Genomic DNA, 27915 nt, shown 5'->3' with positions numbered 1-27915 from the left:
AAAAATAGGTGTTTGATTTGATATTTTTGAAAAAAAAAAATGAGATTGAATAGTGTAAATTTAATCCAATCCCCAAAAAAAACACACCCTAATATATTTTAAACAATTTTGTTACTTATTCCATCATATTTAATTTGTTCATTTTTTTTTTATTTTCGTCCGTCTCACTTAATATGTTATTTTTTTAAAAAAAATATAATTATAAACTTTAATTAAAATTTAAAATCTATAATTCATATTTTTTTTATTTTAATTAAATTATTTAGTAATTTCCAATCGTAACTTATAATTATTTTTTTATTTTGAATAATTTTATAAATTAGATTGAAAACAATAACAGAAAAAATGTGCGTAAATAGAAATGAAATGATGAACTTGATTAATATATTTTGATGTGGTTTAACAAGTTTATCAATATTATTTTTAGAAAATATTAATGGTAGGTTAATATATAGGATTTGTTCGTTAATTATTATAAAGTGAAGAGTTGTGTTATATTTCTTAGTAATTTTATAAATTTTGCGTCTGATTCATTTGATCGTATTATTTTACAATGTTGGACATGTGCGTGTTCAACCTGCGAATAAATTTTAAAATATTTATTTTTAAATTACAAATTTTTTTTTTTTTTTTTAATATTTAGACTTTAAAAAATAATAAATATACTTAGAAATATTCTTTTCTCTTGTTCTAAAAAAAATTACTGTTCCTGTATGCTAAATATAAGAGGAATAAATATATTTTTAATTTTAAAAATTTAGAAATTAAAAATTTGAAACTCATTTGCAGTTTGAACATGTGTAGGTTAAGAATAACCAACAAAAGTTAGATACAAAATTTACGAAATCATGAGAAAGTTTAACGAAATTTTAAAAGTATGAAAAATTTGCTCTAACTCCGTAAAATCACAAATAATAACAACGCTCTATGTCTTACATATAATATCATTTTTTTTAATATTTATATTCGTTCTACGGCTCATATTACTTTCTTTTTGTGAAATAATAATATATTTTAAATTTTATTATAATTTATAATTTTTTAATTTAAATTAAATTAATTAATTATTTTAATATTAATATCTAATTATTTATATTATATTATAATTGATTTTTCATTATTTATTAATCATATATTTTTTAAATTTTCGTATTTATAGCAATCTTAACATTACATTTGGAACAAATGGAGTAATAATAAAAACAAGCACACTCATTACTGTTAATTGAGTTAATGATGAAAACAACCGAGTGTTGAGATATACATACGTGTAATTAAATTCTATTTAAAAAATTGAAGGGTGCATTCGTTTATTGACTTTGAAACCATGTTTGATTATAAAGGAATTGGATTTGTTTGATTTATTTCAAATGCATATATTTGAATTATTTTGAATTTGAAATATATTCTGACGGGGAACTGATTTATCGAATAAAATACATTTGAACATTTTAAAGGGTCAACTCTCTAAACATGGGCGGTTCACAGCTATAATAATGTTTTAACAACAAAAGACAATGCAGAACATAAAACAACAATGGTATAAGATGTTTGTTGACCCGGTTCGATTATCAACAAATCTATATATCCGAGGATTCCAATCCATGAGGAATTCCATTAATCAGTGCTGATTAAGAACACAAACAACAACAACTCATTTAACTCTAACGCTTGTCATGGTTAACCCAGAAAAATACCGGTGGTGAGAGCTTTTTTTCAATAATCTTATCTCTAAGATTTGCACACTAACTCTCACACCACCAACTTGTTTGTCTTCTTTGGTTGTATATTTGATACATCATTGGAAAGAACACACTTCACAATAATTTTCTTTAGCATAGAAAATGATGGAGTGTTATCCAATGATTCTTCACGAGTCTGACCATCCCAAAATGCCAAGTTTGACTTTTGCAGGCATTTAAAGGATTGGAAACAATGGATAATACTAAGCCCACGAATTCAGATTGCAGCAAAGATTGCAGTGACAGCCTTACTGCAACATCAAACTACTCGAAAAGAAAAACTTGCTGCAGGAAAATGAAAAATATTTTTGTCCATATGCCAAAAATAACAAAGAGTTTATTTCATTCACATACTCAATAATTAAAATCTATCATTTGAATGTAAGAGGTATTTAAATTAAACTAATATAAAAAGAAATAGAATTTGAAATCCACAATTAACTTTAGAGATTCGAAATTCAATGGCAAATATTGCCAAATCAAATGAATGAATTTGATAGAATTATTTAAAATATCAATAATCCAGATTATTCCAATCAAGCTGGCGGCTGGCTTAAGAGTATTTTAATGCTACATATTATCTACTCAATTAAATATAAAATATTATAATTTGAATTGAATGGTGACAAAAACATTTACATTAAATAATAACAAATAAAAATTACAACAACTCGTCTGGGTGGTGTAGTTGGTTATCACGCTAGTCTCACACACTAGAGGTCCCCGGTTCGAACCCGGGCTCAGACATTACTCTTTCTTATTTTATTTGTTTATATTTATCTTGCGAAAAATATTAATTTATTATTCTTTCTTTGTACATACGGCTGATCTTCTAATCGAACTAAATCGAATCGAATTTCTTTTTGGCGGCGATAATCTTTACATATACGGCGTGAACAAGATCGACGAGTTGTGTCCTCCGAATCCGAATGAATTGGACAGCGCCACCTTCACGTCCATTCTTTCTTTCTTTGGTCCAACGAGCACATTCGTGTCCTAAATAATTCATATATACATATATATCCTCACATAGCGCAATCGCTAAATGGCAAAAAAAGTCGAGGGAGAAAGGGAGGGTCGTACCACACCGTCGTCCGGATCTTCAAGATTGATGTTCGGATGAATCCACCCGGTCCTAATTGCCTACAATCAATAGCGACACTTATACTGACGGCATATCACTTATATTAATATAATATCGTGACATTTTTTCGATATTTTGCAAATGTGAATTAGAGATGAAATGCACCTACCAGTACCGTTGCGACGGCCTCGACGGCACCGGCTGCTCCGAGCAGGTGGCCGACCATCGATTTTGTAGAGTTCACCCTTAGCTGAAAAAACGGCAGAGAATCAAACACACACTATATGCAAAAAACGTCACGAATTTCGGGACACGCAAACCTCGGGATTATTCGGAAAGCATCGAAGTAGCGCTTGGTACTCTTTTAGGTCGCCAGAAGGTGTCGACGTTGCATGCGCGTTTATGTAATTCACGTCGTCCCTAGACACTCCCGCCTGAGCCAGAGCCTTCTCTATGCATAGAATGACTCCAGTTCCTGCTCGATTATACACATATATATATACGCGTATCTTCAAACGATCAAAGCGACATATCCGAGGATTCAATGGAGAAAGAACAGTGTACCTTCGGGATGAGGCTCCGTCATGTGATAAGCATCGCAAGTGAAGCTTCCGCCGAGAAATTCCGCGTAGATAGTAGCGCCTCGATTCTGCGAATGCATCGACATTCGATTACGTATGTATGTAACTCGTCTAATTACACGGTGAAAACGTTAGATTGTGAATCGATTGAAGTATCCGGATACCTTAGCATGCTCCAGTTCCTCCAAGAGCAGCACTCCGGCGCCCTCGCCTAATACAAATCCATCCCGACTCTGTCAAAGACCGGAAATTATGTATAAATATCCTCGGATCTCACCAATTCTCTTATAATATCGATTGATTGATGTAGTTCAATATATTTATATAGATAGAACTATACGATATCCCAAGGGCGAGATGCTTTAGTCGGATCAGAGTTTCGTTGCGACAGAGCCCGGCACGCAACGAAGCCTCCTAGCCCTGAAACAAAGTAAAGAATCCGTAACCGAATAAAGGATTCGAAAATTATGTGAGTGAGAATAGAGCTGTTAAATGAACCGAGCCGTTCGTGAATTCGGCTCAGTTCGGCTCGGTTAAACTTCATTCATGAACGTTAATAAGTCGAGTCAAACAATATAAACAGATTCGTTTAGTTAATGAACTAGTCCGAACTTTGTTTACGATCGTTTGTTAAAATAATATATTTATTATAAATATTATATATACGCATAAAATTATAATTTATAAATAAACAAAATATCAATTTAAAATAAATAAAATAAAATAATTTTAAATTTTCTTTTTATTTATATATAAATTTTAAAAAATGAGACAAACGAACTCGAACAAGCTTAATCTAGCCGAACACGAACAATAAAATTTCTTAACGAGACGAGCTCGAACACTACGAACGAGCTCAAAAGCTTAACGAACGAACACAAACATTTAAAATTCGGCTCGACTCGTTAACAGCTCTAAGTGAGAAGAAGAAGAAGATCGTTACCAATGGGTATGACTGCGGCATCCGAGCCACCGCAAAGCATCACATCCTGCGAAAATATTGGGCAAGAATCAACGATAATATTAGCTGGTGAAAAAAGAGATTTTCTATCAACTAGCAAAATCAATAGCAGTCGGGACTCGGATATGAATCTTGAATGAAGAAAATAACGAACTCACGGCTTCGCCTCGGACAATGTGGTTAGCCGCGTTCAGAATGCAAAAGTTACTAGTAGCGCAAGCAGTCGATATGGAGTAGTTCGGGCCCATCCATCCCTGCAACGAATAATCGAGCTTACGATTATGCTACTCTATGCAATATTTTGATGAAAAAAACAGAGATGAATAAATTGTTCGACCAGATCCATGGCGAGCATGGCCGAACCCATGTTGGTAGTTGCAAAAGGAACAGAAAATGGATTCATCTTCCTATATGAAATGCGCAGCGCTTCAATACCGTCGTTAAAAACCTGATCCACGCAATAGTAGTGAACAAAATCATCGAAAGGAGTGATGAACTTAATCGAAAAGCATAATTCCTTGACCAAAATCGTCATAAAAAGGACCGAGGAAATGCAATCTCACTTTCATCCCTCCCATTGCCGATCCAATGAGGACGCCGCATCGTGCTTTGTTCAATTCTTCCATGGCCTCTTGCGTAAGGCCGCCGTCGGCTAAAGCTTTCTTCCCTGCTGTTAGCATGTAAAGCATGAACTTGTCCATTCTTTTGGATAGTTTAGGTGCAACCCATCCATCGGTGGAGAATGATTTAATCTCTCCTGCAATTCTCTGCAATCGAAAATCGAAATGGTTTGGATGAAATGGATGATAAATAGCTGTTAACAATGGCGATGGAGGACATTGGGGAGGCGTACAGTAGGATACTGCGAACAATCGAATCCTTCTATCTCACTAATTCCGCTGATTCCTTCGAGCAAATTGTTGTAAAATGTGTTTGGATCGTGACCAAGTGATGTCTCCACACCCATGCCGGTGACGACGACTCGCCTTTGAACTGTTGGAGGCTTAGCCTTACGGATGAACTCCATGGAAGGATCTAGAGCTATGGCCATTGCTCCTTCTACAGCTCAAACAAACCACAGTACAATCATTTAAATCTTCCAAAATCAAATTTGATCGACACTACAGCAATCAACAACATAAACATCTGGTGAAGAGCACCGATTCAATTTATTCACCCAATCGAATCCAAAAATGTTTTAACAGTATGCACAAATGAAGACAGAGCTATCAACAACTTGTTGGAACAACAGAGCAGTCAAACTTCGATTTCTATTAATTTGCCCATGGAATAGAACTGATAATCAAATTGAAAAGCGTACCAGAAATCACGGAGCGGCGGAGGTGTTTCCGCCGCCTGCAACGCGGCGGAGCGGTCCTCGATCCGTCGGATTTGTAAAATTGATCGCAGGGCGGGAAGGCGAAGAGATGAGCACATTTGGTCCCGCGGCGGGAGCAACAAGACGACGTCGTTGAGACCAGGGGAACTGGAGACCCGTCCCTGTCGGACATGCATGCGGCGGCAATCCGCCATGAGCACACCGCCGATGACGCCGCCATACCAAACCTCCAGTCCTCCGCCGCACCTCCTCTGTACACAACAATCACTATATATATATATATATATACACACACCTACAACCGTCTATATATATATATAGAGAGAGAGAGAAATACAAATCAAATCAAATCAAATCAAAATCAAAGTGGCAGATAAAGTCTATAATTGAATGAATCTGAGATTGCAAGTATGAAAATCTATGAGTAAATGAAAGGTGCGGTGGTTACTCGGATTTTCAATCGAACTTCTTTAATGGTGTGGTTGGTTGGAGAGCAGCAATTAGAGTCAGTGTCAACTCCACCATACATACACAGCGACAAACTCCCCTGCTTCTCTCTTCTCTCTTCTCTCTCTCTCTCTCTCTCTCCTCTCTAGTTCAGTCTCTCTCTCTACAATGTTTCTCGCTCTAGGGTTAATGCGTGCGTACGTCCCAACAAAATACGCAGAGGAGAGCTGAGTCAGCTGACTATCTTCTCCACCAGTAACTCAGTTAAATCATTATTATATATAAATAAATAGATATATATATATATAATCCACCAAACCTGCCGTACACTTAAATTTTCATAACTGTTCTTCATAGCATATTGCGGATCAAAATTTTCTAATTTTATTTTTTCTTAATAGAAAATTATATTTATTTAAACTTAAAACTATATTATTTTTATGACATTAACTTGTGTCAATAATAGAAATGCATATGTATATTTGTAATTATTATTTATTTATATTATTTTTGTTTGTTATATTTAAAAATATTTATACATTAATATTAAAATATTTTAAATTTTTACATAAATTATAATCATATTACTACATAGGTAATTAATATATAAATATAAAACCAACAAGAAATATATTTTTACTATTTTTAAAATATTCCAAAATATGAAATTCTGGGTTTGATTGTTTTGTGTTTTGGTTCGAAATCAAATTTTTTTTATATATAAAATATAAAAAATTGTGTAAGAAATATAAAAATAATAAATAAATATAATATATTAATATTTTTTAAAAAATGTGTTTGATATTTTCGAGAATAAGAATACACTCCTGGGGTGTGTTTGTTTGGGGGTTTGGATTTTGAGTTGGGATTTGAATAGTAAAAATTTTGAATTTGAATAGTTGTATGATGTGATATAAATAGGGTTTGATGTGATGTTTTGAATGTAAAATTAATTTTTAGTATAATATAAAAAATGAAAAATAGGTGTTTAATTTGATGTTTTTTGGGGGGAAAAAAATTAAATGAATAGTAGAATTTTGTTAAAATTCTACAAACAAAACACACCCTAATGTACCTTTAACTTTTCAGATTTGAAATTTTTTTTAGAAAAAAATATATATATAATAGAATTTCTTTAAGAAAAAAAAAATCTTGAAAATAGTAGAAGCCATTATATATTAAAAATTAAGATTATTTGTTTTGTAAAATAGTATAAAATAATTTTTTTTTATGTAAATTATAATTAATTGTATAGATAATATAAAAATAATAAATATATATATAAATATTAATTTTTTTAGAATATATATATATATATATACAAACAAAGACACCATAAATGTCAATGATTTTTTCGTATTTAAAAAATATATATTAAAATTCTCTATTTAGAACTATTAAATATGAGCCTTTAAAAAAATATTTATTCCGTACCAATATAATAGTCTTGTTTACCATTTTTGTCCGTGTCAAAACAACAGTCTTATATCCATAAATAATCAATTCACCGTAAAATTACCCCTATTATTTTATTTTTATTACACAATTGCTACTCCATCCGTCTCAAACATCGTGCAATATTTCTTTTTTTATTTGTCCCAAACTCACTGCAACATTTTCAAATTTAGAAATAATTAATAATATTTTTATACATATATTAATATACACTTCACTTTATCTCATCACATCACTCAAATAAAAAAACAAATAATCATTTCTCTCTCCAATCACATCACTTAATATCAAAATTATCTCAAATTACCATACTTAATACTCTCCACCTAAATTCCTCTACCAAACACAAATGTTGCACGATATTTGGGACTGAGGGAGTACTATTTTTTAAACTAATACACTTATAAGGGCAAAAAAGTTTTTTATTGATGTTCAATCCAATTAAAATTATATTTATGGGACGAAATGAATAATTTCTTACGATATTTTTTAAAATATAAAAGAATCGCGTAGAATATTTAAATTAGATAAAAACTAGTACAAACTTATTTCAAATGAAATATAAATAGTTTTGCTTAAAAAATAAAGATACAAAACAACAAGAATAGTGTTGGTAATAAATTTATTATTTAAAATTCGGATATTATAAGGCATATACCTAACACACAAACAAACAGAAAATATGTATTAATAATAAAATAATAGTTAATATGGTCGTCAAGGTATATTCTATTGTATCACAAAGCAATTAATAGTTATATTATTTAAAGGATATACATTTTTATTTTATTTCTTTATTATTAAAGAAATGGATTTTATTTATTTATTTATTATTATTATTATTATTTTACGTGTAGAGTGTGTCATTGCAAATCGAACAAATAAAAGATATATTGTTTTATTTATAAAATATAGTAACAATATGAGTAATATTTAAATAAAAGTTCAAATCAAAATTTTCATTTTAAACCACAATTAAACAAACTTCTTTGCATTTTACTCTAATTTTTTTATTTGTAAATATTTAATGTAATATTTTATCATTAAAACAATAAATACTCATATTTATAATTTTTTGGATGAAGTTACTACTCCCTCTATCCCACATAATTTGTCTTTATTTTTTATTTTCGTCCCTCCCAAATAATTTGTCCTTTCCTTTTTTTTGGAAAAAATTAATTATAGACTTTAATCATATTTTAAAATTTAAATTTAAATTTTTTTAATTTTAATTAAACTATTTAGTTATCTTAATCTTAATTTATAATTATTTTTACTAATACGTTTCTTAATTATTTACTAATTATACTTTACCTAAATTCCCGTGTCTACAGTAATACACCCGTATTACATGGGACGGAGGGAGTATTAAATATGAGTTTATTATAAAAAAAAAAGTAAATATATTTATTTATTGAGAATTTTATAATGAAAATAAATCTAATAATTCATACATCCAATAAAAATGATACTATTTTTCTTTTTTTTTTTTTACCGAAAACAAGAATATCATTTATTAATTTATGGTGTGTTTGTTTGGAGGATTTTGAGCGATTTTTACGATTCACACAAAATTTTTTCTCAAAAAAATCAAATCAAGTACCTATTTTTTTATTTATTATATTATACTGAAAATCAATTTTTCTATTCAAAACATCGAATTAATAACTATTTATATCACATCATACAACTATTTGAATTTACTATTCAAATTTTTAGTAATTATATTACCTACCTAACATAATTAATACGCTTACAACTTTCAATATATTACACACTCGTAATTACTTTTATATCGCACAATTTAATAGATATATTTTTTTGTCAATTTTACTACAAACTAATATAATACTAATATTAAAAATCTACGTACAGAAAATAAATGAAATTCTTTTTCCGAAACGGAGGTAATATGTAAGTTTAATATAAAAAAATATGCTTACTCCGTCCCATTTCATTTATCCACTTTAGATTAGGCACAAAGTTTTAGATATTGAATAATTAATAAGTAATTTAAAAGTGTATTAGTAAAAATAATTATAATTTAATAAAAATAATTATAAATTAAAATTAAAAATGACTAAATAATCTTATTAAAATTTAAAAAATTATAAATTATAAATTTTAAAATATAATTAAAGTGTATAATTATATAAATTATATAGTACAGATAAAAATAAAAAGAATGAACAAATTAAGTGAGACAGAGGGAATAATATATAAAATGGACAAGTAGAACATAATTGTATTTTTGTTTTGTTTTGTTTTCATTCAATTTTCATTATTTTGATATAAAAATATATTTCTTTTATCTCATAAAATACTCTTTTCATTATGGATAAGACGATTCATTTTGTTAGGACATCGTATTTTAGATAGTGTTAATTAGTAAATTAGTAAATTATTAATAATAAATTATAATATTATTTTATTATTTTTTTATAAATAATATTGTTAGTATTTCAAAAAATATGAATTAGTATATAATTAAAATAAATTAAGGATATTTATTTAAATATTTTTAGCATTATACATCAATAAAATATATACTCTATCCGTCTCATATCTATATATTAATTTGCTTTTTGCATAGAGTTTTAGAAATATTAGTATTATATTGGGATGAAGCAGAAATAAAGGTAAACAAGACTAAATTAACCCTATTAGTATTGTATGATATAAAGGTAATTACATTTGTATAATATATTGTAAATTGGAAGGGTATTTGTAATGTCATGTAGATTGTACAATTACTAAAAAAAGAAATAGATACTTTGTTATGGACGGACCAAAATAAAAAAATGAATAAATTGTTAAGCTACGGAGAGAGCATAATATAAATATTATTTTGTACATAATAAAATTTTAGGGAAAAATTAAAATATAGAAAAAAATTTGTTTATTGAGCAAAGATATAAATAAATGAATTTTGAGTGAGTTAATGGATAAAAATTAAAAATTTAATCAAAATAATTTATATTCTATAAATAAATTTATTAAAAAATGTTATTTGTTATTATACTAGAAAAAATGGAGAAAAAAGAAGTTATTTACAGAAAAAAATATATTAGATTCAAATTATTAAGGTCATCTCCAACTCTCCACTGCATTTTTTACAGTAAATCTACGGTAATTTTACTCTAACTATAAATTTCAATTTTTATCTAAAAAATATATTCTCGGTATATTCCACTTTTATATTATTTTATATGACTTTTCATATTTATAAATTACACCCCAACAAAAAAAATAAAATCACATACAATTTTTTAAAATATAAAATTATATATCATCTACTAAAAAATTAAAATTACACAGTACACCAAAAAAAATACTAAAAATATAAAAAATACTACAAAAACTCAACTAAAAAAATAGTAACAGTGTTACTGGGGGTGGGTTGGAGCCCCTCCCTCCTACTTTTTGTACAACTTAATAATTTTTCTTTTTTTTTTTTAAAGATAAACCGTTTTTTTAGTCTTGTCACTGGACCCCTTTATCATTTTAGTCTCGTAAGTGGAGCATGTCGCAAACTAGTTCCATAAGTGAAAATTTATCGCTGTTTTAGTCCTCCGGCGTCAGAGACGCTCGTGTGGCTCGACGGAGGTGACGTATCCCGCCAGGTCAGCGACACCTGGCAAACACGTGGATTTATTTATTTTTTTATTTTTTTAATTGGACCAAATAAAAAAATAAAAAAATACAAATAAAATTAAAAATAAATTTAAAATAAGTTTTAAAAATAAATTAAAAAATAATAAAATAATAAAAAAATCAATGTGTCCGTCAGGTCAGTGACGCCTGACAGACACGTCACCTCCGGCGAGCCACGCGGGCGTCTCCGGCGCTGGAGGACTAAAACGGCGAAATTTTTTTACTTATAGCACTAGTTTGCGACAGATTCCACTTATGAGACTAAAGAGGGTCAATTACGAAATAAAAAACAATTTAACCTTTCTTTTTAAAAAAATAATACCCAAAAGATGTACTTTGAAAAAAATAAAATAAAATAACAGTAATAATAATAATAATAATAATAATAATAATAATAATAAAACTCCACCAAAACACCAAGCAAATTAAATTTTTAATAGAATAGTATGAGTGTTTAATGTATTTTTTTATAAGAATTAAAAAAAAATTAACACACACAATACGAAATCAACCTCGAAAATGAAATTGACCAAATTAACCTAAAAAATATGGACTAATATTGGCATTGAATTAATAGTTGAGATGTAGCATAGGATTAAATTAAATACTATCTCCGTCGGACTTTGCAGGTTTCATTTATTTATTTATTTATTTATTTTGTGTTGATATTTAAATAATAATTTTTATATCAAAACGTAGTACAAATTAAGAAAAAATTACAAAAATACTTATATTAGTGTCTTATAAAATTAATATAATGATATTTGTACACAAAATTACTTAACAAATCGAGCTCGAACACTTAACAAACGAACACAAGTCTTATTCGCAAACGTTAACCAACAACAAAAAAAAAAAAAAAACACTTAAAATTTTATTCCGATCGTTAATAATTCTAATAATATCTTTAATTTTAGTACTCCATTTGTCTCGTAACAAACTATTTATTTTTTCATTTTGATCTGTCCCATAACAAATTATCTATTTTCTTTTTTTTAGTAACTGTACTATTTACGTAACATTGCAAATAACCTTATAACTTATAATATATTATACAAATGTCATTATCTTTATACCATACTATACTAATAAGATTATTTTAGTCATTTCTACTTTATTCACACTGCTTCCTAATATACGGAATAAATATATTTTTTAATTTCCATGCCAAATCTAAATATTTTAAATTTACCGAAAAGGAGTAATAAAGACATAAAATGCAGCTATTGGATAATTAATAGAGAGAGGGGGGCCAGGGGGCATTCATGAGAAAAACGCTTTTCCCTAAATTGTGGCGGCATTGGAACGGCGTGAAAAAGTCGCTAGTCTAATAAACACGCTTTTGTTGCTACTAATTAGCCGTGTCGTAATACGGCTGTTTGTTGAGTGTCTCTATTTTTAGTCTGATAATTGGTTTTGTGTAAGGAAGTTATGTTTGTTATAAATTGGGTAAAGAAACATAATCACTACTCTCCCTCCTCTCTATGGATATATATATATATACTTCATTTCAAATGGGTTATTTGGAGTTTTATAATAAATTAAAAAATAAATTGGTGTGTTTACTTATAAAATTTTACTGACTAATTTTATTATTTTAATTTTTTTTTTTCTAAAAAAATATCAATCAAACACCCAATTTTTATTTATTTTATTCAACTAAAATCTAATTTTATATTCAAAACATCACATCAATACATATTGATATCACATCTAATAACTATTTCAATTCAAAATTTTACTATTCAAAATAAAAACCTCACAAGTAAAAGCTTATTAGTTAATGAAAATGTGTAAGAGATTTTGACATTTTGCCCTTTAATTTTATGTAAAAAGTAATTGGATGTATAATGGTATACTTGTAATTTAATTTAGGTAAAAATTAAAGATATTTTTCTGTGAATAATTATTTTTACTAAAATAAAAAATTCATACTTTGGAGTTAGACGGACGAAAATGGTAAAAATGTTACTTTGGACCGGGACGGAGGGAATATAACTTTGAAATTTTTTAATATTCCCCCGTCTCATATTTATATATCAGTTTGCTTCTACATAGGATTTTAGAAATTTTAGTATTATATATTGAAATGTAATAGAAGTAAAGGTAAAAATACTAAACTACCCTTGTTAGTATTGTATAATACAAATGTAACGACATTTGTGTAATATATTGTAAATTGAAAGACTATTTGTAATGTTAAATAGATAATAAAGTTACTAAAAAAAAAACGGATACTTTGTCACGATACATGCCAAAATGAAAAAATAGATAGATTATTAAGGGACGGATACATTTACCTTTTGCGTCATTGTACTTAACATTAAAAATATCCTTATATTTATAAAAAGATTTGTACAAATGTCCTTCTATTAGTATTACAAGGCACTAATTAAAGTATTTTGCAAATTTTCTTAATTTGTACTATGTTTTAATATAATAATTAATATTCAAATATCAACACGCAAAATATAAATAGGATCCTTAGAGCCGGACGAAAGTAGTATTACACATTATGATGTACTCCCTTTATCCCAACTAATTTGTCTAATTTAGCTGAAACACGTAGTTTTAGGTATTATGTAATTAATAAGTAATTAAGAATTATATTAGTATAAATAATTATATATTAAAATTAAGATGATTAAATAGTTTAATTAAAATTTAAAATTTTAAAATATGGTTAAAATATATAATTATATTTTTTTAAAAAAATAAAAAATTATATGGTACGAAAAAAGTACTATATATATATATGCATACGTTGTCACCTTGCTATGTTGTACTGATTTAACTCAATTAACAGACTAATTGCCGGAGTTTTAGAATACTACATAAAATTTAAATTTGTTCCATATGGACTTGTCCAACCGGTTCAAACCGTCGATTACGGTTTGTCGGAATTTCAAACCGAAATCGAATTGTCCGAATAACGATTTCGATTACGGTTTGACGGTTTCGATTACGATTTATAAACCGACGGTTTCGGTTTAAAAACCTTCTGTTACGGTTTGAACCGCCGGTTTATATTACTTATTTTTTCAATTTTTTCTTAATATTAATTTTTACAATTAATTTTGATTCCGATTTTAATTTACTAAATCTTTGTATTTTTGTAAAAAAATATATAAATAATACTTCGTTTTTATAAAATAATTATTTGTCAATTTATTAATTAAGAATTAAGAATACAATTATAATTTATACAATTGTTTAATAAGTTAATTTTTAAATTAAATCACACTATTGAAATTATTTTTAAAAAAAAAACTGCCAAAACCGCCGATTTCGGTTCGAACCGCCGGTTTGTTCCATCAAATATTGACCGTCGGATCTTCGTAAATTAATCTTGATTGTTCATTTTTAAAAAATAAACCCACCCAAACCGCCGGTTTGGACAGGCATAACTTTACCAAAAAAAAAAAAAAAAAGAAAAATATATATAATATATTGTCCAAACCGTCGGTTCAAACTGCCGATTTATAGTTTGAATCGGTGGTTTACGGTTTGGCTCAAACACAAACTGAAATCGAACCGTTAGATTGACAATTTTGATTCGATTTGAATCCGATTTTGATTTGAATCGAAACAGCCGATTTGTAAACTGAAAAACCAACGGTTCGAACCAACAGTTCCGAACAGAATGAGCAAGTCTAATTCCATAGTTGTGTTTTCCCTCTTTGAATTTATTTATTTATTGTAATTTAATATTTTTTCACTTCTAAAATACCAAATCATATATTTATTTTATTTAATATATAAAAAATATATCATTAAAATATCATATTAAATAATTATTAAATTAAATTTGTTTACTATTCCGTAATACCAACAAAAAGCCAAAACACAATCTAACAAACCAAAGATTTTATTCTTATGGTAACACAATCAGGTTAACTATGCAATAAATCTGTAGGTTGCATTTGTTTATAATTTTTATTACTCAATAATTATTTTAATATTCTCCCTCCGTCCCGTTGGAAGGGTGGCGTTTATTTTTTACACATAGATTTTTGAATATTAGTATTATATTAAAATGTAGTAAAAAGACAAAAATACCCCTATTAGTATAGTGTAATATAAAAGTAATGACATTTGTGTAATATATTGTAAGTTGAAAGAATATTTATTATGTGAAGTAGGTAATACAATTACTAAATTAGGAAATAGTAACCTTCTTTTGGGACGGACGAAAATGAAAAATGATAACCTTTCAATGGGACGGATGGAGTATACTTTTTAATAAAAATATACTCATTTCGTTCAAATTTAAAGTATTATTTTTATCACTTTGGTTGGTCATATTTCAAAGTATTTTTTTTATTTTAGAAAAATTCAATTATATACTAATACCAAATATCATTAATTTTTATTTAAATTACAAATATACAATTAGACATACAATTATTTTATACATAAAATCAAATGATAAAAATATTAAAATCTTTTGCATATTTTCACTAACTAATAAAATACTACTCCATCCGTCCCAGATACCATGTCCACGTTGCCGTTTTTGTCCGTCTTACGTGTCACTTTTCTTTTTTTGAAAATAATTACACACTTTAATCTCATTTTAAATTTTTTAATTTATTTTTTTTTAATTTTAATTAAACTAATTAGTTATCTTAATCTTAATTTATAATTATTTATATTATAAGATAATTATTTTTTTAATTTTATTTTTTTAAATTTTAATTAAAGTTATCTTAATCTTAATTTATAATTATTTATATTATAAGATAATTATTTTTTTAATTTTATTTTTTTAAATTTTAATTAAAGTTATCTTAATCTTAATTTATAATTATTTATATTATAAAATAATTATTTTCACTAATACATTCTATTCTTAATTATCTACTAATTACATCTCTACTAATAAATTATATTCTTAATTATCTACTAATTATATCCCTCCTAAAAATTCTTAACTATCTACTAATTACACCCCTCCTAAAATACGGCACGGTATCTGGGACTGAGGGAGTATTATTTTTAATTTATTATAAAATCATCAAAAATCCCTTTGATAAACGATGAAGGAAGTGTTACGTTTTTTTATTTTATTTTATTTTTATTTTTATTATTATTCTAAAATATCACGTCTAATCATTATAGGAAACCACTTACGTTAACCAAAACCAAATAAAACCGCTTATTTGATATAATTGGATACGATGTTTTACAAGATAAAATAATTTTTATTTTTATAAAAAATCATAGAATTAAATATAAATAATATATTTTTTTTAAAAAAATATAGAAATTGAACCATAGATATTATCTATATGGTGTAAAAGTTGGACTTTTATTTTGTGGGTTTCATTAAATGAATCTAACGAAAAATGTGCAACCAACGTGTAAATTCAAACTAGGTGAGGTTTGGTTTGGTAGTGAACTTATAATAACTCAAATTAATTAATTCATTAAAATTTATTAGTGTGCGTTGTAGGAATCGAGACTTTTTTCTTTTTCAGTGTTTTCGTATAATAACAAATAATAATAAATATTGGGATAGGCCACACTTTAGGGCTGCAAAATTGCCTTTATTAAATACTATATATATATTTTTTTATTAGGCCTTCCATATCTATATTTCAACATTTACACAACATATATATATATATATATTAAATAGACCTAATTGTATAGTTTATGTTTGTTTGGTTTGTTATTCTAGTATTTTAAATCAAAATTTATAATATTCCTAACCAAATATATTACTCGCTCTGTCCCTAACTCAATGTATTTTTTTTTAAAAAAAAAATTTAGTAAAAGTAATCATACTTCAATACCAAAATACTCTTTAATTTTTACTTAAATTACAAATATATTATTACACATACAATTACTTTTTTACATCATACACACTTCCACTAATCAGTAAAATACTATTATTAGCACAAATATCATGTTAAAATACTATTTAAATAAAAACTCAATTCTAAAATTTATTTAAAATCAACTTCAAATACAACTAAACCAACCCATTTGAGGTTTTTTTTTTTAATATGAATATAAAAATATAAAATTAATATTTTTAATTAATATTAGATTTTTCTGAAAACATAAAAAATATATATTATATTACATATATTGAAAATATTTTACTCCTTCGGGCTTTAAGGATCACATTTACTTTATGTCGTGTAAATTTTTTTATATTAATTATTATATCAAAACGTAGTAAACATTAAGAAAAAAAAGACATACTTCCATTAATGTCTTATAATGACTATACAATATAAAAATATTTTTAATACTAAATACAATAACATAAAATATAAATGTATATCCCAGAGACAGTATTTTTTATCCATATTATTTATATTGAAAATCTTGTCTCTACAAAAACTGTTGTGTGAACAAAACCATACTTACACGCCTCATATCTATTGTCTTATTTTATTTGTTTCAGATCAATTATCTTATTAGCATAAATAATAAACATGATTCTCACATCATTATAAAACTAACTTTTTTTATATTTTTACTCAAATGTCACTATCTCTTACACAAACTAAATACATTCGCTAACAAGCAAAGACATAATAGACAATTTATCATATATATATATATATATATATTTAACATCAGCTTCATATTACTATCTTAAATCAAAGTTCGAATCAAAACTCAAAAGTATATATTTCTTATAAAAATTTTTTACAATATAACAAGAAAGTAAAAAGAAAATAAAATTACTAAAAGAACATATCATAAATATTCAGAGTTAAGCGTAAATCTATGCGAATAAGTAAAAAAAAAAAAAAAAAAACCATTGTGGAAATTAAACTTACTTTTGTCAATTTAAATTATATGTTCAAATTTCAATTTAGTTCAACATGGTTACCTAAAGACCACACAATAAATATAATTTTAGATATTATATATTAATTAACCAACTAATGAACTTAGAACCCATTAATAAATACTTATATTTAATGGATTGAAATTTATATCACATTCAACTTTACCAAAAGAAATCATAAACACTTTAGACCTCTAAAAGTACTAACTACTATCAAATTTTAGTTCAAAATATTACATTTAAGAATTCAAATAAAAGTAACAAAATCCCAAGTAAAAGCACCCTAAATAATTTAGGGATGCACCTAATATTCTCTATTCCTACAGTTCGAAATCGATAGATCTATCGCGAAAACAGTCCTATCATCATCGAGATATGGAAAATCGAGTCGCGATAAGTTTAAGCCATCGATGTTAAGTAATATATTGTCAAAGAAAGAATTATTTGATGAACTTTTTTTGTAATCTAAAGTGGTAAGCATATACTTACAGACGAAACAAGACTCGCAGCATTTTTTATGCCAGGGTTGATTTATGGTTGAGATTAAGTACAAAACGGGCGCATCCTATTTCGAAGATTCAGGATTTCCATCAGCATTGCATGGCTGACAACTAAATGCTTTCGCAGAATCGAGCTGAGCTGCATAAGTCAAGCGTGTGAGGATTATGGAGCATTAGGAATACAAATAGTTAATCTCAGCCCAACCATGGTTAATAGTTAACTCTGGTAAATCATTTCAATGTTTACCTTAATCTGCCCTTGCCGGTGTTTGAAGGTTTTGCTCGTCAATTAATGTTTCAACTCGCTGCAGAAGTTTGCTCGTTAGTATTGTATATAACAGAGGATAATTGCGAATTAGATTCGTACTTTCACCGTAGAGCCAACTTCTTCGAGTTTCTGCAAAATTGCAAACTGATCGAGGGGAAAAGACGGGTCGTGCCTCGCTGATCTTGAAGGGGACATCTGCTTAAAAAATGTATGGGTTAACAAGTATACTTCAAATATTAGTTACAGTTTGGCATACCGATGCGACTGAAGAATGACCCATCCTTGGAACATCTTCACCAGCGGGAGGATGCCCAGAAAACAGCTCGGAGCTCATGTTGGATAGGCGTATTAGAACAGCCTGGAGAAGGTAAGAAAGGTTGTTGAAGAACTATTCGATGACAACTTAAAAGTCAAGTGGTAAGCTCTTGAGCATGACTATGTGAACACAAAAAAAGGGCTATAAAATAAACAAATTGTTTGCGAGATTAGTTCGATTCGGCTCATAGCGAGCTCATCATGAATTTAGATTTTAGCTTGTAATGCTCATAACGAGCTCATTATGAGTTGAGATTTTAGCTTGTAATGCTCACGATCAAGCTCGGACTAGTTCAGCTCATTAGAAGCTCTAAGTTACAATACCTTTCTAAAAGCGTGAGGATTAGCAACTCCTTGGATTTGGACATCATCACTCGGTGGCCTTCTGACTCCAACATTTTCTATTCTAACGGAGTAGACACCAAATACAGATTCCAGATACCCTGAAAAACTTGTCAATTGCTCACGACTAAGATTATACATAATTAACAATTTTGCAACCAGTTTTGGAAAGATAATTCATAAAATGCAGCAAGAAAATGCTACAAGAACCAAAAGAAGGGCCCTTTCTCATTGGTTGAGATAAATGAAAAGGAAAGATCAATCCAGATCCAGTGCTGAACTATAATAATTGACACTTTTTTTAGCGATTCTACAGAATTTTTAACTTTGAAACATATTTACATTCAACTGAAGCGTTCAATAGATCAACACATTTACATTATGGTTTAATATTTTTACACTATAATCCAACAGTTATCAATGTTATGATATTCGAGAAGGTTAATCTTTGGATACCGTCAACAATAAAATTCTAAATTAGTTATGGACGTCATCCAAATCCCATGAACTAATATGTACTATTCATTAAAGTACCTAGTTAAATCATGATTGACGTCTTCCACTGAATTGGGCTAATGCATCGTCATAGATTACATGAAGCAAGGTGTACCTAAATCCCAAAAATACTAGTAGTGTTTCAAGAAAAAAATCAATTGCACTGGGGCAATAGAATATCAGCAAGATATTACAGTTTGAATTCAAACTAAAATCAGGCAGCTCAAGAGTTTAGTCGAATAGTAATGTTCGTGACTCCTCTTGTAAATTATAAACAATAATAGCAGCACAACTTGATATGTAGGAAGAGAAAACTATAACTAATAGCTGTGAAGTTTTACCCTGTTCGATTACCACATCAGCTACTGAGGGCAGCAAAACATGCTTCTCTTTCTTGAGAACACCACAACAAGGAAGTAGCACTGGCCTTCTCACCTGAACCAATAAAAAACTCTTGACTAATCAAGTAGCCTAATGTAAACCATCCAAACTAAAATGATTAGGACACTTCCCCTCTCTTCAATTCATATTCAGCTCAATCATCCACAGGGAAACCAGTGTGATACCATATGGACTGTTTATCAAATAGCTACCTAAATAGTTCTATTTCCTAACTTTCAATTTGATTCATAGCAATGAATTTCCCCCACTCGGTTCAATAGGATTCATAGCAATGAATGAATGTGCCATAATCAGTTCAATATGATTCATTGCGATGAATGAAATTGCCCTAATCCGTTCAATTGGGTTCATAGCAATGAATGAATGTGCCCTAATCAGTTCAATTTGATTCTTTTCGATGAATGAATTTGCCCTAATCAGTTCAATTTGATTCATTCCGATGAATGAATTTGCCCTAATCAGTTCAATTTGATTCATTGCGATTAATAAATTTTGCCCTAATCAGTTTTCGCCTAATCAAAATTCAAGCAAAAGCATCAACCAAACTTCATCCACATTACAAACCTCATAAAATCCAAGCTATAGAAAAAAATCATCGATACATTGTCGAGAATCAGGAAGCAACAAACCAAGCAAATACGAGATATCGAATTACCTTGTAAACAACAGAATTGGGAGTGACGTAAAGCTTCCTGGATCGAAAATCTCTGCGAAATATACACCTCCGAAACGGCAGATAAATGAGCATCAACAAGCCAATTCCCCACGCCAAAATCAAAACCAGAGAGTACAAAACCCAGCGAGCAGTCTGGTATTTCACGAATCTCTCCTCTGCTTCGTCAAACGATGCCCTGAACAGTACCGCTTCCTCATCCTCACCATCTTCAGCGCAATTCTCGCCCCGCAACAATCCCCTTTCCAGGTGCTCTATATCCGCCGCCGGCTCCATGAATCCGAAACCACTCCCGTCGGTGATCGGAAGCGGAAGATGGATCTTGATAGGCACAGAATTCAGAGGAAGTCATGGGCCATGAAATTGGGTTAACCATTCACATGGGCCTTTTAGTTTATTGGGCCGAAAGTACTTTTTGAATTCATATGTAATCAGTGTTATGCACAAATATATATATATATATTTTTTATAATAATTATCTAAAATTTCTATTTAACATAAAAGAAAATGTTAATTAAAAATATAATAATATTCATAAAAAAAAGGAAAAATGTATAAAAAATACTCCGTCGGTCCCGATCTAAAGTACAACTTTTACTATTTTCGTCATTCTCATTTCAAAATATTTTTTTTTATTTTAGAAAAAATAAATAAAAGATAATAGAAAAATATCTTTAATTTTTACTTAAATTACGAATATATCATTACATGTATAATTACTTTATAATCATAAAGTTAAAGAGCAAAAATGTCAAAAACTCTTAAAAGACTTTCACTAACAAATATTATATTATTATCTTTTAATCTATTACAAAACTCTAAAAAGCCTAGTTGAATTGGTACAGAGGGGGTTATTTATGTATTTTATTATAATTTTAAATCAAAATCAACACTATTAACAAAAATATATTATATTTTTTTTTAAAAAAATATCTTATTAAAATATTATAACAAAAACTCCAAATCATCTAATCACATTTTAAATGATAAAAATGTTCAAATCACAACCAAACAACTAAATACCATTTTGAATCAATCTATTTATATATATATATATATATATTTAAATAATTGTAATTTTTTATAAATATCTTTTTTAAAAAAACTCTTACCAATTATCTGTTATTACAATAATCTTATCAGTATAATTTAATTACTCCCTATATTTCAATAATCTAAAGGGTTTGCTATTTTATTTTTTTTTCAAGAAAGTCGAAATATCGATTTGTACTATTTGGATTTTGCATTTTTTAAAAAATATATATTTCATCTGTCATATTTAACTGATATAAAATATTTGACATATAAAAATATAATTATTTTAAATTTATAAATATGAATTTATAAGTTATTAGAAGAAAATATATTCAAATAATTAATAAATATTGTAATAAAGAAATATATTGATATATGTAAAATGATTAATTAATTTTAAGGTTAAATAAGAAAAATTAAAATAAAAAAGTTAATATGAAACGGTGGGATATACAATTTTTTTAAAATAAACTTTTTGGACTCAAGAAACTAATTGAAAAACTAATTTATCAAAGACTCAAATTATCTGGTTTAAAAACTCTTTGATAAGCTAAAAACTTTTGAAAAAACTGTTTATCAAACATCCTCGTAAAATATTAATATTTTAAAATAAAAATAGATAGATTTACTTCTTCAGCATAATAAACTATTATTTTTCTATTTTAGTTTGTTTTATAAGAAAATATTTATTTTTACTTTTTATTTTTAAATAATTGTATTTTCTAATTAATATTATAAATATCTCTATCATACAAATCTCATTATCCTATTATATTTCAATATAATACTAATATTTTTAAAAAGTCCGTCAAAAAAATAAACGGATACATAGTTATGGGATAGAGGATGTATATCAATTCTCAAGCCAATAGAAATGCGGTTGCACGAACCTAGCGAGCTATGCACATGCAGGAGATCACGCCTTCTTCGGGTTATAAATATATATATTTTTTTTTAAAAAAAAAAAATAGTACACTGAGAGTGAGATCACGCCTTCGTTCTTCGTCTTCTTCCTTCCTTCCAGGTTTCTTTCTTTTGGGATTTCTTACTGCATTCCTTCGGGAGAGAAGAGATAATGGCTCGAGGAGGAGATCAGCCGTCTACTCGGTCATATTCAGAGGTTTCCTTCCCTAAGTTCCCTTGCGTTTGATTTTTCCCAATTTTCGTAAAATGTTACGTTACGTGAGTTGAGTGTATAATGTATGGATAATCAGCACTTGTGACATGTAATTAATTGATTAATTAATCGAGAGTAATAGTTCCTGGAGAGATTGGTTCTTCGAATCCATCTGATTCGGTTAGAGATGATTTGAGTATTTTTCGTTGTCGACAATGGCAGCGGTTGCTTGCATGAAGAATCTCGCTGTTTTGTGTTTTTAGGTTAGACAGCTTTGTTGCTTATTGGTGATTATGATTGTGTTCGTCTCTCTTGAATTGTATCTTTACTAGTTCTTGATCAATCTAGTTTTTATATGTCAATTTATTGGTTTAAAATACGAAGAATTATTCGAGAGAGGAGAATGGATGAAAGAACTAAATGCATAAGCGCGAATCTTCATCATTTAAAACATGTTTAAGAACTTTCTTGAAGTTAATGTGGATTTGGTGATGCTAACAATGGAACTAACAAATTCTCTCAAAGTTAGGATTGTTCTCGGAAAATAAATCGACTAGTGTTTATTCTTTTTGTGAGTTGCAGAGTCGGAACCATTGATCTATGAAGAGTTCTTTATCCATTTGGTTGCTTCTTTCCACTGTTTATGAAGAACAAATTTTGTATCTAACTCTGGTTTCTTCTTAATTATACAGTTGGCAACAGTAAATTTTCTCCATGGACCTGATCCAAGTGCACATTGCCGTGTGTAAGTTCCTTAATTAATCTGCTTCCCTTCCTTTGATTTCTTTGAAAATGATACCTTGTTTTATTCGAAGAAATGGCGATCTCGGATGTCTCCACATTATGCTATAGCAGTGTTCTTGATAAAATCCCTGATTAATCTTTATATAACAGAAAACTGACTGCAACTCACATTGTGGGATGATCTTGATATTCATCGTTATAGGCAGGTAGAGTGAGAGATCACACACTGCAGTTATTTATAGTTTTGATAAAAACATCGATGTTTTTTGTAACACAAGCAGTGAATGACATATATTAATTGGCTAATATTTGCTAGTTCATTATAACCTATGATGTATAAAGTGAGAATTTAGAGTTGGAAGAGCATATTGTTCGACTTTCCTCTATTGCTCGATCAGTCTCTAACTTAGTTCACTAAGAAACATTGTTCATTGTTCGAATTTTCTTAATTGTAATATGGATATGTATCTACTGCATTGCAGCTTTGTTGGCAATCTCCATCCATTGGTCACTGAATACTATCTTCAAGATCTTTTCAGTATCGCTGGCCCTGTTTATAGATGCGATGTTATTCACGATAATGAGGTCTGTAACCAAAAATTTACTCTGAATATAATTTTCGATCAGCTCTGGTATGAATAGTTCGCTACTCTGCAGTTACACTATGGTTTTGTGGTCTTCACTAATCGTCAATCATCTATCATTGCTGTTGGACTACTGAATGGATATCGTCTGTGAGTACAACTTGTCGATGCAGAGCATTATCAGTGTGCTTATTTCTTTTCGTTCCGGCTAATAGGCTATTTTCAGATTCCGAATGCCCTTACTAGTTGGCTGGCCACATCCTAGAGATTGGCGCGAAGACAAAACAAGTATATGTTCGATTTTGATCTATACATCTATATAGTTCCTGGACTTACTCTTCCATGATCCCTAATCGCAGTCGCCTACTTCTATGTTTACGTTCGCGGTCTTCAGCCATGGACGACTGATGAAGTGCTGTATGCATACTTCTCAGTTTTCGACAGTTGTGTGTAAGCCCCGCCCTTGATTTATGAATTATTGAAATAAGAACTTCCAAGAAGTGTTTTTTCTTTATTGCAGCGAGGCAAAGGTCATGCTCGATGAAAAATCTCAGTCGATGGGCTATGGCTTCGTTTCTTACCGTGGCTATCAGGTTTGTAACTTGTAAGTGTTCATTTCAACATTTTCTTTGAACTCCCGTTGTTAAATTCATTGCTCATTGTTTGTCGCTATCTTGCTCGTGCTCGTCAGCATTCTTACAGGGCGGCAACTGAGCTCGACGGTGAGAATTTTTGCATATTTTTCGACTACAAGTAATCGAGAGTTTATCGAAGACTCAAATATACGCACACATATATATATGTATATATATATATATATAACAGGTAAATTGCTCGAGGGCAGCCTGATTCGATGTTCTATGCACGGATCGAGCAAAGAATTAGATCTTCCCCCTCGACTTTACAAGACGAGGCGTTTCGCTGGACCATCAACAATTAGACTTCCAGGTTCTTCCTTTCATTGTTGAGATATTTTAAATATTCAGTTTTAGATTTTGATTTGAGTCTATCGAGTCTATTTTATGATGCTTATATATAAACCATTTATTTTGATGATTTATATAATCCAGTTTTCATAAAATATGTTCACACTAAATAAAAATTTGTTACAATTCCGGGCGATTTCATGCCTTCTTGCAGAATTCCCATTCCATTTCGACAACGAGGCGCGAGTCGACCCACAGTACAGCAACATATACGTCTTCGATCTTCCTCCCGGCGTAAGTAACAGCGCCTATTTTGAAAAACTCGAACCCATTAACAACATATTCTCACATATATATATATAGATCTCGGAGAAAATTATGCGCAACTTCTTCGAAGAACTCAAAGCGGGGAAAATTGAGCATTTGCGAATGGTCCCGGGGAAGAGCCACGGCTTCGTGACGTACAGCAGCCAATACGAAGCAGCCGTCGCTATTCTTAAGGCAGACGGCGCATTTCTTAACGGTAAATACATCAAGGTAATGTGCATTACTACAATCGATAAAAATCACATTCAAGGTAATGTACGTATTTGCATATATATATATATATGTAAAGCTATTTTTAACGCGCAGTGTACGTGGGGCGAGAGGCCTACGCCGATTAACGATCTGCTTGTCCCGGTGCCTCCGGAGCTAACTCCGATGGTAGCCTACACAAGGGTGCGATCTCATCGCGTTTTGAAGGGTATCCTTCGGGACGGGCATAGATAGCAGCTCAATGGTCGGGAGGAATTCACGGCGCGACGGCGTCGTCGACACCGGGTAATGTAGTAATAATTACATTGTTGTACATATTATAGATGTTTTAGTTTAAGGTTGTTTTGTGTTCCTTGTACGTACTTTCATTTGCCATGGATAAGTCCTTTGTATAGGTTTCTTGAGTACCATGAACCTGAAATATGAACACAGTTGATGAAGTTACCTAATAAGAATATGTTATTCTTAAGGGGCGGTAAAAATAAGCACAGTCCAAAAAGTTCGGTCCAAGTACGGTGCGAAAAAATCGTGCTTCAGCTTTCAAAAATAGGCTCGAAAATTTTTGGACCGTGTCGGATCAGGTACACTAATGAACCGGGTTGTGCCCGATTTCAAACCAGGTGGCCTTTTCAAGTCAGAATTTGCAATCGGGCCATCTGGTCCAGCACGGTTTGGAATCAGATCGGGCCGGTCCAGCTCGGAAAAACGGTCCGCCCCGAATTCACCCTAGAATCTATTCATTTTTTATTTGGATTGTTTCTTACCAAGGTATTCATTGTTAATTTTTTTTAACTATTGTACGATATGTTTAATATTAAAAATTCTGTTACAATTTTGAATATACACACCAGAGGTATTTTTTTATTTATTTAAAAATTTAAGTGCAAAAAATAAATTAATATTTTATTTTGAGATAAAAAGAGTATTAAAAATTTGTTTGATGCTTAGTTTTTTTTGTTTTACTATAAAATTCTCGTAATTGTCTATTAATATGCATATTTTAACCCACCAAAAGTCATAGTTAAAATACAAAATTAAATTTTAAATAAACAAATAATCCAAAATGTCTCCTATTTTTTCAGTCAGGGTATTTTTCAATAAACTGGTAACTCACAGCTCCTACCCGAAACATAAGTAAATAGAGTTAAATATAGTGTCAAAGGAAGGGATTGATAAAAAATTTTAAAAAATAAAATAAAATAAAATAAAATAAAATAATTTACCAAGCACTATCATATCGAAAATTCTTAAATTTATCATAAAAATTTTATATGTGAACATTTTTTGTACCGTTATAAAATTTTATAAAATTTTTGAAATGTTCGAAGTATCTTACCATACTATTATGTATAATTAACAATCTTTTTGGTATATGTAAAATTTTTTAATATAGCGCCATGCCAAAAATAAAAATATATAAAATAAAATTGTATACCGAAATTTATTAAAGTGTAACATTCAGTTGTGTTTATTTGAAAGATTTTTTTATTTTTTTATTTTTTTTTTAAGTTCTCTACTATATTTATGAAAAGTATTTTTGTAAAAAAATATCAAATTAAAAACTTCTTTTTATATTATACTAAAAAATTAATTTTACACTAAAAATATCAAACAATGTCTATTTATATATCACACCATTAATTATTTCAATTAAAAAATGTTACTTTTCAAAATTCAAATCTATAATATCTAAAGAATATATATTTAAAAGTTATTTAAATTAAGTGTATATATGTTATTATTATTTGAGATGAATGTGACGAAATTTTGTGAAGTGGGTAGGAAAAGATTTGCTATAGCTACGTTTGAATTTGGTGTTATAGCTGTACCAAACATATTCCCTCCCCACTCATTAAGTAAATATTAAATGGAGTATTTTTTAATGTAATTATATACTTAT

The 27915-nt window shown here is 28.9% G+C and overlaps 3 protein-coding genes and 1 non-coding gene across 4 annotated transcripts; 2 read left to right on the top strand and 2 right to left on the bottom strand.

Moving 5' to 3' along the window:
- Nucleotides 1-2357: 2357 nt before the first annotated feature.
- LOC127264087 (3-oxoacyl-[acyl-carrier-protein] synthase II, chloroplastic-like) lies at nt 2358-6389 on the bottom strand. The gene is made up of 14 exons (XM_051293464.1): nt 6156-6389; nt 5690-6012; nt 5222-5427; nt 4932-5135; nt 4706-4816; nt 4527-4622; nt 4351-4396; nt 3748-3827; nt 3572-3640; nt 3391-3475; nt 3147-3301; nt 2996-3076; nt 2826-2885; nt 2358-2738 (listed from the first exon to the last, which is right to left on the bottom strand). Exons 2-14 carry the CDS (start codon nt 5925-5927, stop codon nt 2622-2624), a joined length of 1548 nt encoding a protein of 515 aa, XP_051149421.1. The 5' UTR covers nt 5928-6012; nt 6156-6389; the 3' UTR covers nt 2358-2621.
- On the top strand, nt 2416-2489 carry TRNAV-CAC (transfer RNA valine (anticodon CAC)). The gene has a single exon. It is a non-coding gene; the product is annotated as a tRNA-Val (tRNA).
- Nucleotides 6390-18467: 12078 nt separating the features above from the next.
- Nucleotides 18468-21409, bottom strand: LOC127263354 (uncharacterized). Its single transcript, XM_051292335.1, has 7 exons — nt 21055-21409; nt 20339-20432; nt 19485-19603; nt 19102-19203; nt 18945-19040; nt 18825-18882; nt 18468-18716 (listed from the first exon to the last, which is right to left on the bottom strand). Exons 1-6 carry the CDS (start codon nt 21346-21348, stop codon nt 18826-18828), a joined length of 762 nt encoding a protein of 253 aa, XP_051148292.1. The 5' UTR covers nt 21349-21409; the 3' UTR covers nt 18468-18716; nt 18825.
- Nucleotides 21410-23103: 1694 nt separating this feature from the next.
- Nucleotides 23104-26441, top strand: LOC127264069 (oligouridylate-binding protein 1-like). The gene is made up of 12 exons (XM_051293430.1): nt 23104-23227; nt 23917-23969; nt 24451-24553; nt 24626-24702; nt 24779-24840; nt 24912-25002; nt 25073-25145; nt 25244-25274; nt 25378-25500; nt 25693-25772; nt 25842-26015; nt 26112-26441. Exons 1-12 carry the CDS (start codon nt 23183-23185, stop codon nt 26247-26249), a joined length of 1050 nt encoding a protein of 349 aa, XP_051149387.1. The 5' UTR covers nt 23104-23182; the 3' UTR covers nt 26250-26441.
- Nucleotides 26442-27915: the final 1474 nt, after the last annotated feature.

Source organism: Andrographis paniculata, unplaced genomic scaffold, assembly GCF_009805555.1.
Source record: "Andrographis paniculata isolate CXL003 unplaced genomic scaffold, ASM980555v1 Contig69END, whole genome shotgun sequence".
NCBI classification, from domain to species: Eukaryota; Viridiplantae; Streptophyta; class Magnoliopsida; order Lamiales; family Acanthaceae; genus Andrographis; species Andrographis paniculata.
This window is presented reverse-complemented; position numbering and strand designations above follow the sequence as displayed.